This window comes from Neodiprion pinetum, chromosome 3 (assembly GCF_021155775.2).
Source record: "Neodiprion pinetum isolate iyNeoPine1 chromosome 3, iyNeoPine1.2, whole genome shotgun sequence".
In the NCBI taxonomy this organism is placed as follows: Eukaryota; Metazoa; Arthropoda; class Insecta; order Hymenoptera; family Diprionidae; genus Neodiprion; species Neodiprion pinetum.
The window spans coordinates 16,514,567-16,529,651 of NC_060234.1; the positions used below are offsets into that span (position 1 = coordinate 16,514,567).

Here is a 15,085-nt window from a genome sequence, read left to right on the forward strand (position 1 = left end):
TTTCCATCCTCGATTTTCCTTACGATCACTCTTTACCAAAATTCGCGGTCTCTTCCAAACAGTAACATGAGATCGAGATTCTTTTCGTCGGTATCGATGGCAATTCTGTTCACCGAATTTGGTTTAAATCGAACTTTTCGGTCGCTACTAAGGTGGTGTATCTTATTCCTCTGACGTGCAATTGACTTGGTCGTTGGGCGGTTTGTCTTTGAGGCTGGCGTTTTGAAAATTTGCGTCTCGCTTATTACCATTAGTATTACGGCGTTGCGTTGGTCGTTCTGTGGTCGGCGCGGAGCGTAACAGTTCTGGCTGTGGTGTCCTTTGGTTCCGCAGTTATCACATACTGCTTGTTGTTCATGGGCGGTCCGATGTGTGTTACAGGTGTGGCATTCACATCTCTGGAGTTCTTTATCTTTATATTGTTCCGCTTCATCGTGGTGGTGGACAGACGCTGGTGATCGAGGAGTTGACTTCGGCGAGTTCGTCGAGGTTCTTTGTTGTACCTAGAATCTTTGCGTATCTTATGCGCTGCCTGGCCCGTAAATTTGGGACTTGTTCCAAAACGTGGGTTTCGAGGCTGTGTCGTTAGTGTTCATCAACTGTTGTTGATGCATTCGGAAATCCAATTCCTCGCCTTCGGCTTCTTTCGCGGCCTTCTGGGCTTCTCATAACTTGAAGTACTGACGGTTATTGACTTGATGGAATATCCTCGGATTGAGTCCGTACAGATAGTACTGGCACACTCTATTTTCGAGGTCTTGAAGATTAGGATCGATGTTCACTCGCAGTTGTTGATTCGAGAAGGCAGCTACGAGATCTTGGTAGATCTGATTGAATTTGAGGTTGTAGGCGTCCACAGTGTCGCCCTTTTGGCCTGTTCTGCCAAGCTTTATTTCCAATGTGGTGGCATTTTTCTCGACAATGACGGCTGATCTTATGACTTTGTGTAAAGTTGGGATTGTACGAGGTCTCCTCTGCTTGATGGTCTTCTGAAGAGCTCTTCCCGTCTTCAAGCTGATTACCATGCTCAAAAACGGGAAACGTTGGGTTGGCATAACTACCATATCGGCGGCTTTCACTTGCATGATCCAAGCGTGTACGTCTTCGCCTGCTTTTCCTTTCAGTCTGCAATCAATCATCTTGATGGCTTGAAACGCGGGTAGGAAATCTTGGATCGCATAGGGCTCGTCCGCTGGGCGATTTGGTTCTCCAGGGTATCTTCCAGCAGCATCGGGGCGTAGGCTGACATCGTTCAAGTAAGCTTCCGTTCGTGCATACGGGCCTGGGTCTCTTGGATTCCGAGGGGGAAGCATGGGGAATTCTTGTTTGGTTTCTTCGAGCGAGTTCCTCAATGTTCCTTATTATCTCCTGCTGTTCGCGTAAAGCTTCGGGATCACTCAGAAACTGGGTCATACTGAACGTCACAGTGTCCGGACGACGATGTGGTAAAGTAGCAGACATTTCCAAGGCTCTTCGAAGTTCGTCCTCTTCTTGCTGTTCTAGACGACGACGCGGGACGTTGCCACGGGTATTGCTACCAGTGCCTTGTGGGATTTCGTAATACGTCGGACCAATAGGCCACTGTGGACTAGGCCTTGGTGTAAGGCGTACGTTCGGCATCTGTGATGAACGTCGGCTTTCCTGGAGAACGCGTTGCAGTGTCGAATCCGTATCCGACAAGATATCATGGTTTACATTGGCTCGCGCGGTGGAGAATCAGTCGTTTTCTAATAAGCGATTTTGGTGAGGGATCGGTATAGGCATCGTATTTATACCTTGATGATCCAAGTCTGAATTGGCTGGGGAGCCGACCTCATTGATGCGCGGTGTCGGTGGCAGCAATCGGTTTTGAGCGAGCCCGTATAATTCCGAGTAACGTGGTGGGTTTGTTACGGTTGAGGAAGCTATCTGAGTGGGACCTTCCACCTCTGATTCTACGAGACGCGCGGTATCTACTTGAATTCGCGGTATTGCTCTGGTATGGTTTCCGGGCGGTCTCAAAATATTAGAAACATTCGGATCATCGCTAGTTGTTAAGCGATAATAGTTATTGATTGCTTATCGATTTATTTTCACATTATTGCGACGAATGAAGTCGTGTTCACGGCGTTCTTGATTTCTCAATTGAATAAAACGGGTAACCTCTTCTATAGGCAAATCTTCACGGGGAGCAAGTTGACGCGCAGTTAACCTCTCTCCGTTTAATTGCTCTAGACCAAGACGGTATCTGCCCATTGCAGTTAAATCATTACGTTCGGTGGTTTCTTGTAGCCTATTCACAAGCTGAGTCATTTGGTTTGTCAAATCCCAAAATCTCTCTTCAAACCGGGATTCAGAAGTGACGGATTGTCCATTTTCTGCAGTCTCAACAATAGTAGGAGGTACTGCCGATCTCCGATCATTGTTTTCGTTTACATCCATTGTGAATTTATTTTTAAATTTACTTTGAGTCAAGCTTTGTCTTTATTCATTTCAATGATTCAAGTTTGACCATCAAATTCTTAGTTTCGATTACGATTTTTCTTCGATACGTTTATAGTGACTCGAGTTAGTAACAAAATGCTTGTACTCACGCTAAGAGTAGCCAAATTGAGGTGTGAAGCATCACACTCGAAGATCGTCGTAGCCGTCGGTACGAGGCTTCGATGTCCTGGAGTCTCTGACAGGCACCGGGGGCGAGAATATAAGAGCAGTTCGAGTCTGAGTGTCCTTATTCTCACTTCACTTCACTTAGATGGTTTAAACGCGAAGTTTATTGTATCTAAGGATGCAGAATTTTATACTTGCTTCCTTTCCAATAAATACACAAGTTTACTATGGGAATTGTCCAGTGTAGAATCGGGCGGTCTACACTCAGTCCCTGATTATCAAGCGGTCTACACGCAGTCCTTGATTGTCTACGCAAGGCGGCCTTTCACTCTATCCCTTGCTAGGTGCAATTCGTAATAATTACTTATAAACGCGTAGCCGAAGGTTCGCGCGTGAATTTATTGGGCTTATGCACTCACTTTCAAAGTTCGTCACTATGATCCGGCCGTTTAATACGCGCGCCGCGTTCGTTGGTTTAAACCGAATCCCGGCAGGATCGCCAAATTTGTCATGCGAAAATCACGCAACGATTATAGTATATATTCATACGTTTATTCAAAAGAGAGAATTACGTCATAATTGATAACAACAATGGTGAGTGCGGGCGTTGCGTGATATTAAATTTATATATAAGCAAAATTAGGCGTGCGTTACGCTGGGAAGCAGTATTGAGACTGCTTACACGGCCGCTCGCCGGGCTCAACGACAGTGCATATAAAGTGCATATAAAGTGCATATAATCGCGTAATTTGAGCACTGCTGCCGATAAGGAAGCCAAGCGCGCAAGGCGGGCTACGCTGCACGATGAATTTCGTGCTCATTCAAATGATCCCCGGCATGTTCCTAGGAGAGGATATAAAACTGTTACATTTTATGATAAATGTTCCAGCTCTATCACAAACTCGCGTCAGATCCGTAGCGCGTCAGATCCGTAGCCTGATCGAAAAAGCGTAAGACGGATGGAGAGGGGGTAATATCCCCCTCTCTTTCCATCGTACGGCGAAAATGTATGCCTGCTCCGTCTGTCTCGTTTAAGTAGCGCTGGGCGCCTGCGCATGTGTGTTTGTACTACAGCCTGCTACGCGCATCTACAGATGGTGACTGCTGATGTGTCAATCGTCTGTATACTTGTGAAATTCGTGTATTTAAAGTGCTTAAAAGATGGAAAAGGAAGAAAGTGCATTTATTAACATAAAAGGGATGAAGAAATATCGAAAGAAAATAAGTGAATACTTTATAAAAATATACATATGTACCTACACATTATAGATGTAATATTTGTAATATGTTGATAGTTTATAGCGTTAACCTATATGTACGCGCGACAAATTTTAGCGACATATTTGAGGGAAATCGTTTCTTTTTTAGTAATAAATTAAAGCAATGCGCGCGTGACTCATTAGTTCTTGAAATTAGGAGTATCAATTGTGATACTGACCACATTGACTTATCCAGTGCTTTGCTAATCGAGTGTAAAAACGTGTATTACGTAGAAAATCATAAAAAATACGATACCAAACATATAGTTTCAAATAAAAATAGATGAAATAAAATAATAATAAATAATCTTCGTTTTTCAGAAAAACAAACAAAAAAAGGAATAGAAATCGGAAATATCAATGTGCATGGCGTCAGCGTAGAAAAAATTTGAAAAAAAAAGATTCGAAGGATGAAAAAAAAGAAGAAAAAAGAAAAGGACATCGTGAAAATCGAAGGGCATATTATTTATGTAATATAAATTGTCATGTTTGTCTACGATAGCGCAATAAATGAATATCGTATTTTACCACATATATGATAGTACTTTTATACTGATAAATAAAACAATTTGTGCTAAATTATTCCCTAACCATTCCTACATATTCAAATAACTTCTGCCGGCACTCCCTTAGTGCAACCCGTCGTTTTTTTCAAAAAAAACCTGTTTATTCTACTCCTATAAAATTATTCGTATATTTGATGACACACTACTACTAATACTACCACTATTAAACTGTGTGCCATTTGTTGACTATTACAGAGATCTTAAATAAAGAAAACACACATAATGTAATTTTGAAAATTTTAGAATCCTAGAATCATGAAGATGTATAAATTAGAAAAAACTTACGATCACAGATTTATATGCTTACATGGATGCGAGTTACGCAACATGCCGTCTTGGTAATATCTGCTTTCTTCCATACAATAATATAACGCTAGAAGGCGTCTGCACGCTGCACATCGATGGATTGCAGTTCTCCTTGTACATGACGACATCGCACGCACGACGGTAGACTATCGATGTTAAAGAATGTTATTCTTTTATGACTCGAAAACATTGCTCTCTCATCGAGACCCTCTTCCCGCGCACAATTTGCGCAATACACACCCTCTGGCCACCTCAAGTACATGACCCAACGGTATTTAATGGTGGTGTAGAACTCATGATGAAGGTCACGTCCTCGATCCGTCCAGCGGTTCCGCAACAGAACAACGGATCCGGACATCCGGATGATGGTTAAAATGACCAGATCATTATTATTAAAAAGACGCGCAATTCGAGCTGACAAAAATTATTGAAAGTTACTTTCTGAGCTATGTGATCTAAAATACAGCTTTTTTCAAAAAATTATCAATCTTACTTTCATTCAATTGCTCAGCCATTATGATAATGACGACTCTCTGATAATTTGGACTATGACAACGACGACGACGACGACGACGACGACGACGACGATGATGATGCTGGTGGGGTGGTGGTGGTGGCGGTGGCAGTGGCGGCGGCGGCGGCAGCGGCGGCGGCGGCGGCGGCGGCGGCGGCGGCGGTGGCGGTGACGGTGACGGTGACGGTGACGGTAACGGTGACGATGACGATGATGATGATGATGTTACGTCCGGCGTATTGCTCGGGCGTACCTTTTCCGAAATCATTATATAACTAGGACTCTCAATACGTGAAGTGTTTTTCAAACTTCCCTTTCAACGCTGTAACGGAAGCTATAGTCATAGACAACATCAACATATTGTATTGCCTTGACCGGCGATTACCACCCCTCCCGGCAAAAGTCACGTACAGACCAGCAACGATCCTAGTATAAGGTTCAACATTGTTTCTTATAACTAGTACCAAGAACTGAAACAAGAGACTGTTGAATTAGCACCAGCAGCGCTCAGCCTGGAAATATTTCTCTTTTTAAGTCAAAATTATCATCAAGAATTAGGATAAACCACTACCGTTGGAACTACCTAATTAAAATAGATTATCTGTCGAGATGTGTGGATGAATGCGTGAAAATTATCTTGAGATACCTTTTGTCAACATCTTACACGTGTGAGTGACGAGATTGAGAATCGTCGGAACTCCGTCAAAGAGCGCGAAGTAACGCTCACCGTGTAGATTTGGGCACCAGGAGGTCGCCCTCGCACTTCATTGGCTGATTATCGTTGTAACTTAATGCAACTGCAGCTTGGACCCTTAGGCCCAAGCAGCCTTGTCCTTCGTCTGTCAAGTCGCGAGGTGCGTGGGCGTCAACCCGTATTAACCCTTCTTAAGTAACAGTGGCGTTCGGAAAATCTTAGTTGTGACCGGCCTAAAATCTCTTGCTAATTCGTCAATTCAAGAAATCATATTATCTTGTGAATTGAAAGGACTCACTATCTCCTACCTTCCAAATTTTTTCCTGTTCTTTACTATTTCTTATATCTTCGAGAATAGACATTTTTATGATAATCCATTTTCCTCAAATTAAACCAAGTTTGGCCCAGATTCAATCCCGATCTGGTAATATTAAGCATTTACTTTAATAATCAAGAACTCAAAAACTTTCGTAAAATAATCATTAAAATAATAATATCAAAACCACGAGTGAAACATTCGGACATTTATTGTGAACAGTAACTTTTTGATAATCAACCTATCGAAATTAATCAAGACTGAGGGACCGGGTTCATCGTTTGCAATGTTATCCATCCACTCTTAAGAACTCGAGGTGGGCCCCTGCTCCAGAATACTACTGACGCAGACCGACACGATCCGACGGCTCTCAATCTCGTCACCACAAGAACACATCTAAAAATAAGTCAATCCGAGTGCTAATCTCCAACATCGAGCGAATTCTTGTTTTCACCTTTCTAATCAAAATTTACTATTATAATATCCATTTCAAAGCAAGACTAGAGTTGGTGGCTAGCTTCACTACCCCCAATTAGATCAAACGTATTGTTTCTCAGATTTAAACACAATTTGAAATAACAGCAGCAAGAATTAGTGTCCAGCTACAGACAATTCCCTTGGGAATTCAAAGAGTTATTCTCCAGTCTTTAGCTCGGCCCCACTTTATAATCATTATAGGATATAACCAACTGCATGGTAATTTAAATTCAAGATAATCTAAAAAAAGAGATACAATATCAAATAATCACGACCAGCTAGTTATAAGCATCATTCAGGATAGATGTTCTCGGTATCACTATCAATAATATCATTCAGAATAGAATAACACACTATTTGCTCAAACACGCAAACGGTCAAATTTAGTGATTCTGCAGCTTCTCTGCATTTGAATATAAATTCGTCCGTCGGTGTGGATTGTTGTATAAACTCAAACACTTTATAAATTGTTACTTTCGGCTTCTACGTCATTATCGTCAGTCATTGTTACCAAACATTTCAATCACCAAATCGTTAAAGAATACACTTAATCTTTTACCAGTTAAATCATTTCAAACCATTTATTTTGAACGACGACCTTTTCCTATTTTCATTATTATAAATTAGCCTCAACAATTTGAACAAGCCTCACAGACCTGTACAGGACTATAGCAACACAATCCTACAAATTACGGGCTTATCGAAAGGTAGGTCTTTCTTAGTTTTAATAATTTTTTATTCATTGTCGTTACGTGGGAGCATCTTTGATTATTCATTAATCATTAACTACTACCGCTTAGTAAACTCTCACCCTCACGTATCAATGATGGTAATATTGATGGTTTTTGCTAGGGAAAAAGAAAAAACAAAGAATGCTCATCATTACGATGTACAGAACAAGAGACTGTGTAATGTCGCAGATCCCGCAAAGCCGAACAATGCGGTAACCTTGGAAATCCTCAGACGAAAATTCAACTCACTGCAAAAACAAATTGATGACCTCGATCAAATGATCAATGATTTGTAGATCACCACGGAGAAAACCTTGGATACCTTCTACGAAGATTTTAGAGCAGGCAGAGACCTGTGGATTCGAAACGCAGAAATCATATCCAAATTGGACATCAGACTAAGAGCATTGGAATATAAACGAGAAAAAGCTAACGCTAGTGACGGAACTGCATAAGCCTGCACGCCGTAATTACCCACGTCGACGTGTGGATGTGCGCCGCGTCGACGAGACTTGGCAGGCAGATCTTGTTGATATGATGTCGTACGCTGAACAAAACAAAAGCCACAAGTATATGCTCACAGTCATTGATATTTTTTCGAAGTATGCGTGGGCTGTACCGATAAAGAGCAAGTCCGGAGATGATGTTACAAAGGCGATCTGTGCTAGTTCAAGGACGGGTACCGAAAAAATTACACGTAGACAGAGAAACGGAATTTTACAACTCAAAATTTGAATCACTTATAACACGCTATGGAATCAAACTTCACTTCACGTATAGTAATTTGAAGACGACGATCTGTGGACGCTTCAATCGTTCGCTGAAAAGTAAAATGTGAAAACGGTTCAATATACAAGGAAGCTGCAAATGGCTCGACATCTTATCTGATTTGGTATCGGCTTACAACAACACCAAACACCGAACCATACGAATGAAACCATCGGATGTCACCGTTGCGAACGAAAGACAATTATTACGTCAGGCGTACGGAGGGCTTCGAGCGGTACCTACCAAACCGGTAAAGTTCAAAACTGGCAACAAAATTCAAATCAGAAAATTCAAAAACGTCTTCGAGAAAGGTCACACTCCCAAATGGACGACGGAGATATTCACGATAAGCCAAGTAGGCAATACCCATCCTATGACGTACAAGCTCAAAGGTTATCGAAATCAACGCATCGATGGCAGTTTCTACGAACAGGAGCTCCTCAAGGTTGAAAATCTGGACATCCATCTCGTGGAAAAGGTTCTAAAGAAGCGTGGGAAAAAATTATATATAAAATGGTTATGTTTTGACAGTACGCTGATAAATGAATCTGACATGTAACATTATAAATTGAATAAATAAATTTTTGTTTTGTAGTATGTATGTCTTCATTTCACACCCTATAAATTGAGTATGCTTTGTTATTTGATGCCATAGATATGTTTTTTGTATACATCACTGTGCATTTTCAAATCACACCCTATACGCTACGATGCGGTAATTCTAAAGCTAAAGCATATCGCATAACTTGAGGTTCAGTTTATTTACATGGCCTATCGCCCCACGGAAACGTGTCGGTCGTGTCGTGGAATACGATCCGCTTGTCATCATTCCAGCTCACAATTAGTGCTAGCTTCTTCTGTTCTACAGTATAAGCTTCATGTTTTTCACTCAATATCAAATTTTGATTTTTTATTACATTTTGATGTTGCGAAGCACATTTCTTGTAATCGTTAGAAGTTGTTGTTTTCAATGTTGATCCTTTTACACCCTTGGCCCGTTTCTGATCTTTCTTGTCTCCTAACACTTAAAAGGAATATAATTTAGCTCTTAATCCAACAAATACTAACATTATCTTTCCATTACTCTCGTCTTTCATTAAGCCGAGGACTTTTTTTATTTGCTGAAGTCATTCCATAGACGGTATCGTGTGGGTTATCAGACGTGTCGAATTTGTACAAGTCTTCTTTCATACACTGGTATATGTCAGGGATAGTGAATTGATAAATTAAACTATCCGCATTGGTGTACATTAATTTTGCATGGTTTCCAAATTTCGTTTTAAGATAATTATAGTGAAAATCGTAAAAATAGGTTTTCGAAAGATCTAGAATGAAGAAGCCTACATACAATGGCTTATTTAATTTGACTTCTGTTTTACTTAATTCGACTATTATAATGTCTTTCTCGAAAACCGTGCAGCTATGGAAATTTGGTTTAGCAATAGCAGCTCTAGCACCGTATCTTCCATCCCATTTCGTGATCAGCCTAACATCTCTGTACTTCCTAACATTTTCCATCGTTGTACCAAAAATTGCGTTATTCATTAGTTTGTAAAAGTTTTGTTCGAATACGTTGACGGATTTTTTCCGTAAATATGTATTCAAATCTGTATCATATTTGAGCGATGGTGTTTGCCAGAATTTCATAACTTTGTGAATTTTAGCTAACCTTTAGCCTATTTGCAAACATTGTTTCAACACGTGATAATGAATAACGTAGTTTTGTTTGGAACGTAGCGTGGTCGTCAATTTTGACTGTTTACTATTTGAAATCGGAGGTAAGTAATGCTCCGGACACAATGATAAATCTTTATGCATTTCATGCACTGCGTCAGGATATTTCAAATCTACTTCTAATACGTAACCGAACTCCGCTTTGTCCGAGGTAGTAAGAACGTCACATTGTCTGAAATCTGATACCCATTTAAAGGAACTGCATGGCAGAGCAAAGCTCGTAGCACCACCGTACAAATTGTGAACGTCGAAGTACATGTGATAAGATTCTTCGACTTCTGGATCAAATGCCTCTCCCATATATCTGTTGTTGGCCTTTGCATATCGGTTCGAGCATTGCGACACACCGTCACGAATAACTTTTTCGATAAACATAATCATACCTATATCAGTGAGCATTTAGCATTCCGTCAAACGATAGCCAGGGCGCGGTGTAATAATGTAACGGGTCCAGTCTATACGTCGTCCAACAGTTCTGTCAACAATTTTGAAAAACATAAGCCAGTAAAAAAACGTCCATCTGTAAATACAAGTCTGAATATTCTCCCAAAGTTTGAACGTTAAAAGTTTGCCAAACTTTGCATGCGCGCGCGCAATCGTCATCTATTATGTCCTTGTCGTTTAATTTAAAATGAAATTGTTCTTTGGTTCGTAGTCGTCTACTCTCGAGCTTCTACCAGATATCGATGTATTCATACGGGAAAATACCTTTTCTGGTCAACGATTGAAATTCATCCAAGGCACTGCAAAATTTGCGTGTAATTATTTTCTGATCATCACCCAAATACGATGCTAATTTCTCAAGGCTACGGGCATAAAACGAATCGAATCTAGGAATATAAACTTTACATCTGTTCCCGCGACATATTTGGTGAACGAAATGTACTTTTCTTTATTAACGGGTAAAAGCTAAATAATACCCACGAATGATGTCGCCAATGCTTTAAATAGAAAATGTGCATCGTAAGCTGATGAATTATGGAATACCACTGGGATAGCATGTGAGTTTTGATGATTTAAATTACAGCCCGGATGAGCAGCACCACGATACTTTTCTGTGAAATGACAGTGATCACGATGTTTTACGTTTTCGGGCGTGAAAGGTTTTTCAAAAATATGACATATTTTAGTATATTGAAATTTGTGAATTTGACCACGCATCAGAGGTTCCATAGGTACAACAGTTTTCAAATATACTTTCAACGAATGTGCCAATTCCACTAACTTATTCATTAACCATTGAATGGAAGTCTCTCCACGATTAATTTTGAGTTTTGAAATTGAATCGTTAAATGCACAATGCAGATAATAAGCTATACTGTACGGAATGTGTTTTTGATAAATGGTTCGTTTTTCCCCGATAGTTTTAAGAGTAGGTTGCAGTCAACATTCAAAATCCACGTAAATGCAGAACGGAATGGTTTCTTTATGCTTAAAATTTTCGAATTATCGAATCTTATCCTATTCTGTTGGTAAAATAACTTTGTTTCTGTTCGAACTCATGCAATCAACTCTGTGCTCCAATAAACATCTCTCATATTTAAAGTGAGTTGGACATCTATCACATAACCAAATATGATGTGCGCATTTCGAAATTTGAGAACTTGTTAATCGCGATAAATTTCGAATCCATGCAAAATGTTATGTTACTTTCTTTACATAATTTTCCATATCATCGTCATCATCATCATCATTAATTTCAGTCTGTAATACTAAAAGATGAATTACAGGTTTATCAGACTTGTTTCGGTTTAAGTAAACGGGTACAATTTCACTGTGTTTTTGTTTTCTTTCAGTACATTCTGTACCATAGACGTTCATCGAAAGTTTGAGTTTTTCAAATTTCGGAATTTGGTCTAAAGACATTGGAAAATTCAAACCATCGTACCGTAGCACTGAGCTGAAATGGCGGTAAGAGCTGACTTCGTTGGGATTCTTATTGTTGGCTGGAAAGAGGGCTGCGGTGACCGACCAAAGAAAGCAATATGAGTCGCTGTTACGAATGTTGACGACAGTCTTCTTATCTTGAATATCCTTAGGTAGTGGTGTGTACGTGAACACACCTCCTCGTAATGGCACATACTTGTTAATATTCACAGTCAAATTGATTATTTCGATCAACGACCAGCCAGAGTCTTTTTCCTGGAAATCCTTCACTTAGGTCAACATTTTTTGCTTCACGTTCTCTTCAAACCACCCGTGTATGTCCGTTTGTTGGAGGATGACTTGATTTTTGGTATTAAAAAATATAATTTCTTCTACAATTTCAGCATTCTTCGTTGCGCTGAATTTACAGGACAAGAAGCAGTTCGCTTCCAAACTTCCCGCCTTTTGCAGCATCCTCTTCAGTCTTCCAACGAAGAGGTGTTTCGCATCTTCCAAGAACTTGTTCAAGTCCTTATGCCGCAGATTTATTACAGCTCCCGTTGTAATGCGGCTCTCGAAAGCTGTCTCCAAATCTTCGCACCGTACTCTATCGCTTCTTCGTCAACTTTCTTATCCGTGACCCACTTTTTGAAACTGTTGAAATTTAACTGTCAACGATTTCAAGATTCCAATTGTGGTCAAAATTCGTGTCTTCTGTCCGATCGTTGAGGCGTTGTTTCGTGAAATTTTATTCAAAAATTTGGTACTTTGAGTTCCAAAGCGAATCCACTTTTGAATTTCTGTCGGCGAAGATTTCTCAGATAAAATCTTAGCGCTTTCTCCGTGATTTTTATAAATTTCAAGCACTTTTCAGAATCCATGTTTTTTTCTTCTTCTTTCAATCGCACACACTTGACAAAGCTATTAGAGACATATTGAGCCTTGTCCGAAAAGCGAAATATATATTGTAACGTGGCATTTTTGATGCCCATTACAAGGGGCTCCTTGAACCCTGGGCGGAACCAAAAATTTAGGAATTTCCGAAATTGAGTCGCAAAGTTTTTGGAAAAGAGCGCCAGGACTAGAGTCACGCATCCGAAACTACGAGAGGGGACACTTTAGCGACCAGCGTAAGATATTTCAGTTTTTTTTGGTTTTTTATTTTTCGAGCTACAACGGCATCAGGCAAGAAGTCGACACCGAATTCGAGGAAAGTGCGAAATGGCGGACTAGCAACAATTGCGAAGGAAGGATGTCGAGGCTGCGGAGGGGGAGCCGACGCAGATCCCCGCATCGCGGGAATCCAAGGTGGACGCGATTCCCGCTGGCGGCCGGCGCGCCGCAGCCTCTCCCCCCTTCACCCCGCCAACAATTGACCAGCGAACTTGCGACGGACCGACTAGCGACGAGGGAGCACCACGCTCACCGCCAAGACATCATGGAGCTGCGCGGAGGACGAGATTGCGACCTAGCTTTAAGTTCTGCGCAGCGATGCTATCGAAGGTGCGCGTCGAGTTGCGCGATCGACGAAATCGATGACGGATCGATTATTGCGTATTCTTGGGGGTATGACGTCACGTGTGGGATGGCGTATCGAGATCCGTGTTGCGGCAGGTGGTAGGTTTTTGAAACCACTCTAGTTCTGGCGGTCGTGATTAGTAGTCACGTTTTGGGGGAGTTTCGCGAAGCAATGGAGTCGCCAAAAAATCGCGAAGGGAATGGAAAGGGGGTTGCAAGGATGTGGAAGGTAAGCGCTGCTTCTATCCCCGCGATTGCATTTCGAGCATAATTGTGAAAAGGCTTGCCGAGTAACGGATAGCCGTTTTGGATTTGCGTGGTAGAAAAGTACTCGAAATTCTTTTGCCGATTCTCTTGCTTGATGACCGTAGCCTGAGTACGCGGGTTAGAGTAAAGTAAATTTTGAGTTTCTGAAAAAGTTGAGTAGAGTCACGGGTTTTAGTTGAATCTTTCTCGTTAGTGAAACCAAGTATAGCCGAATTTCGCCGTACCGGGTCGAGCCGCGTTATCGTTTTCTTTTTGTGTCACCTCTCGAGTAGGTCGGGAAGCACCGAATTGGAGTGCTCGGATTAGCGGGTAACGTTTTGGAGGATTTTGAAAAGAATTAAGTTCGGATGCGTTGCGACTGCGTATAGTTTAGGTTACGTTTAGTTGCGCCTGCATTGAGTTCCGTACCCGTTAGTTAAGATAATGTAGGTTGAGTTGAGTTACTTTGAGCTTGTGTATAGTTGAAGTTAAATGTAGTGGTGCTTGCGCTTAGTTAAGTTTACGTTTAGTTAAGATAGTGTTTAGTCGAGGTTAGGCGATGTATAGTCTAAATTGCCGTTGCGTTGCGCAGCAGTTGAGACGAGAAGTTTGAGCATGGTGTTTTAAGTTGCGAGACCAGACGGCGCACCGTCGAATAATTAGTTTTAGTTTCGTTTCGAGCGATAATCGCCATGGAGAACAAATGGCGAAGTTGCAAATTGAGAACTGCGTATGAGGATTTTGTGATCGTCGAGGGACGTTCTAGTTAGGGAGCCGCGAGCTCATTCGAGTAAGAAATAGAGTAGGTTACGTGTAATTTTCTGTTTAGTTTTAGACTCGCGATGAGCGATTTTTGAATTTTATTTTTTTTGTTTTGTATCACCGCTATTGTGAAATATAAGGTTTCATTTTACTTTTGTTGAATAGCATGTATATTTCGAGTGTCTCTCTCTCTCTCCAAAAATTGCCCCTCCCCTCTCCGCGGTACTGAGCTATCGAGCATATGCCCGAGGAATAGCGTATTAATGATTTCGAGGCGTGTTAATCACGCCAGGCGCCCAACAAAAACTTTGCGATATTGTTTTAGATCCAGGGTACATCGTGGACGCCAAATTATTGTGCACGCGGTAAGTTCTCGGTCATTTTCTCCGAGTGACCGAGGAGTGGGAAAAATCCACGTCACAATATATATATATATATATATATATATATATATATATATATAGCGCGTCGATCGAATGCGATGTTGATAGGGAAGCAAGTGTGGTGCGGGTGCAGCCATGATGATGAGCGGTTTTAGCAGTTGCGAACAAATAGCGAAAGAGAGCAGACGTATTTGCGTGTAAAGCGTACGGTAGCTAATGGCCGTCGTTAGGCGACGATCGAGTCGCGTAGTCGAATAGTCATTATTATTTATCTTCGTAATTATAATAATATTAGTGTGTATGAGTCCTGAAATACAAAGAAGAAAATAAAGAAAAACAAGGCCTTTAACAAAGCT

The 15,085-nt window shown here is 41.1% G+C and overlaps 1 protein-coding gene across 1 annotated transcript; it reads left to right on the forward strand.

Moving 5' to 3' along the window:
• The first annotated feature begins 8,383 nt into the window (after window positions 1-8,383).
• On the forward strand, window positions 8,384-8,779 carry LOC124214375 (uncharacterized). Its single transcript, XM_046616644.1, has one exon. The coding sequence runs from the start codon at window positions 8,384-8,386 to the stop codon at window positions 8,777-8,779; it is 396 nt and encodes a 131-aa protein (XP_046472600.1).
• Window positions 8,780-15,085: the final 6,306 nt, after the last annotated feature.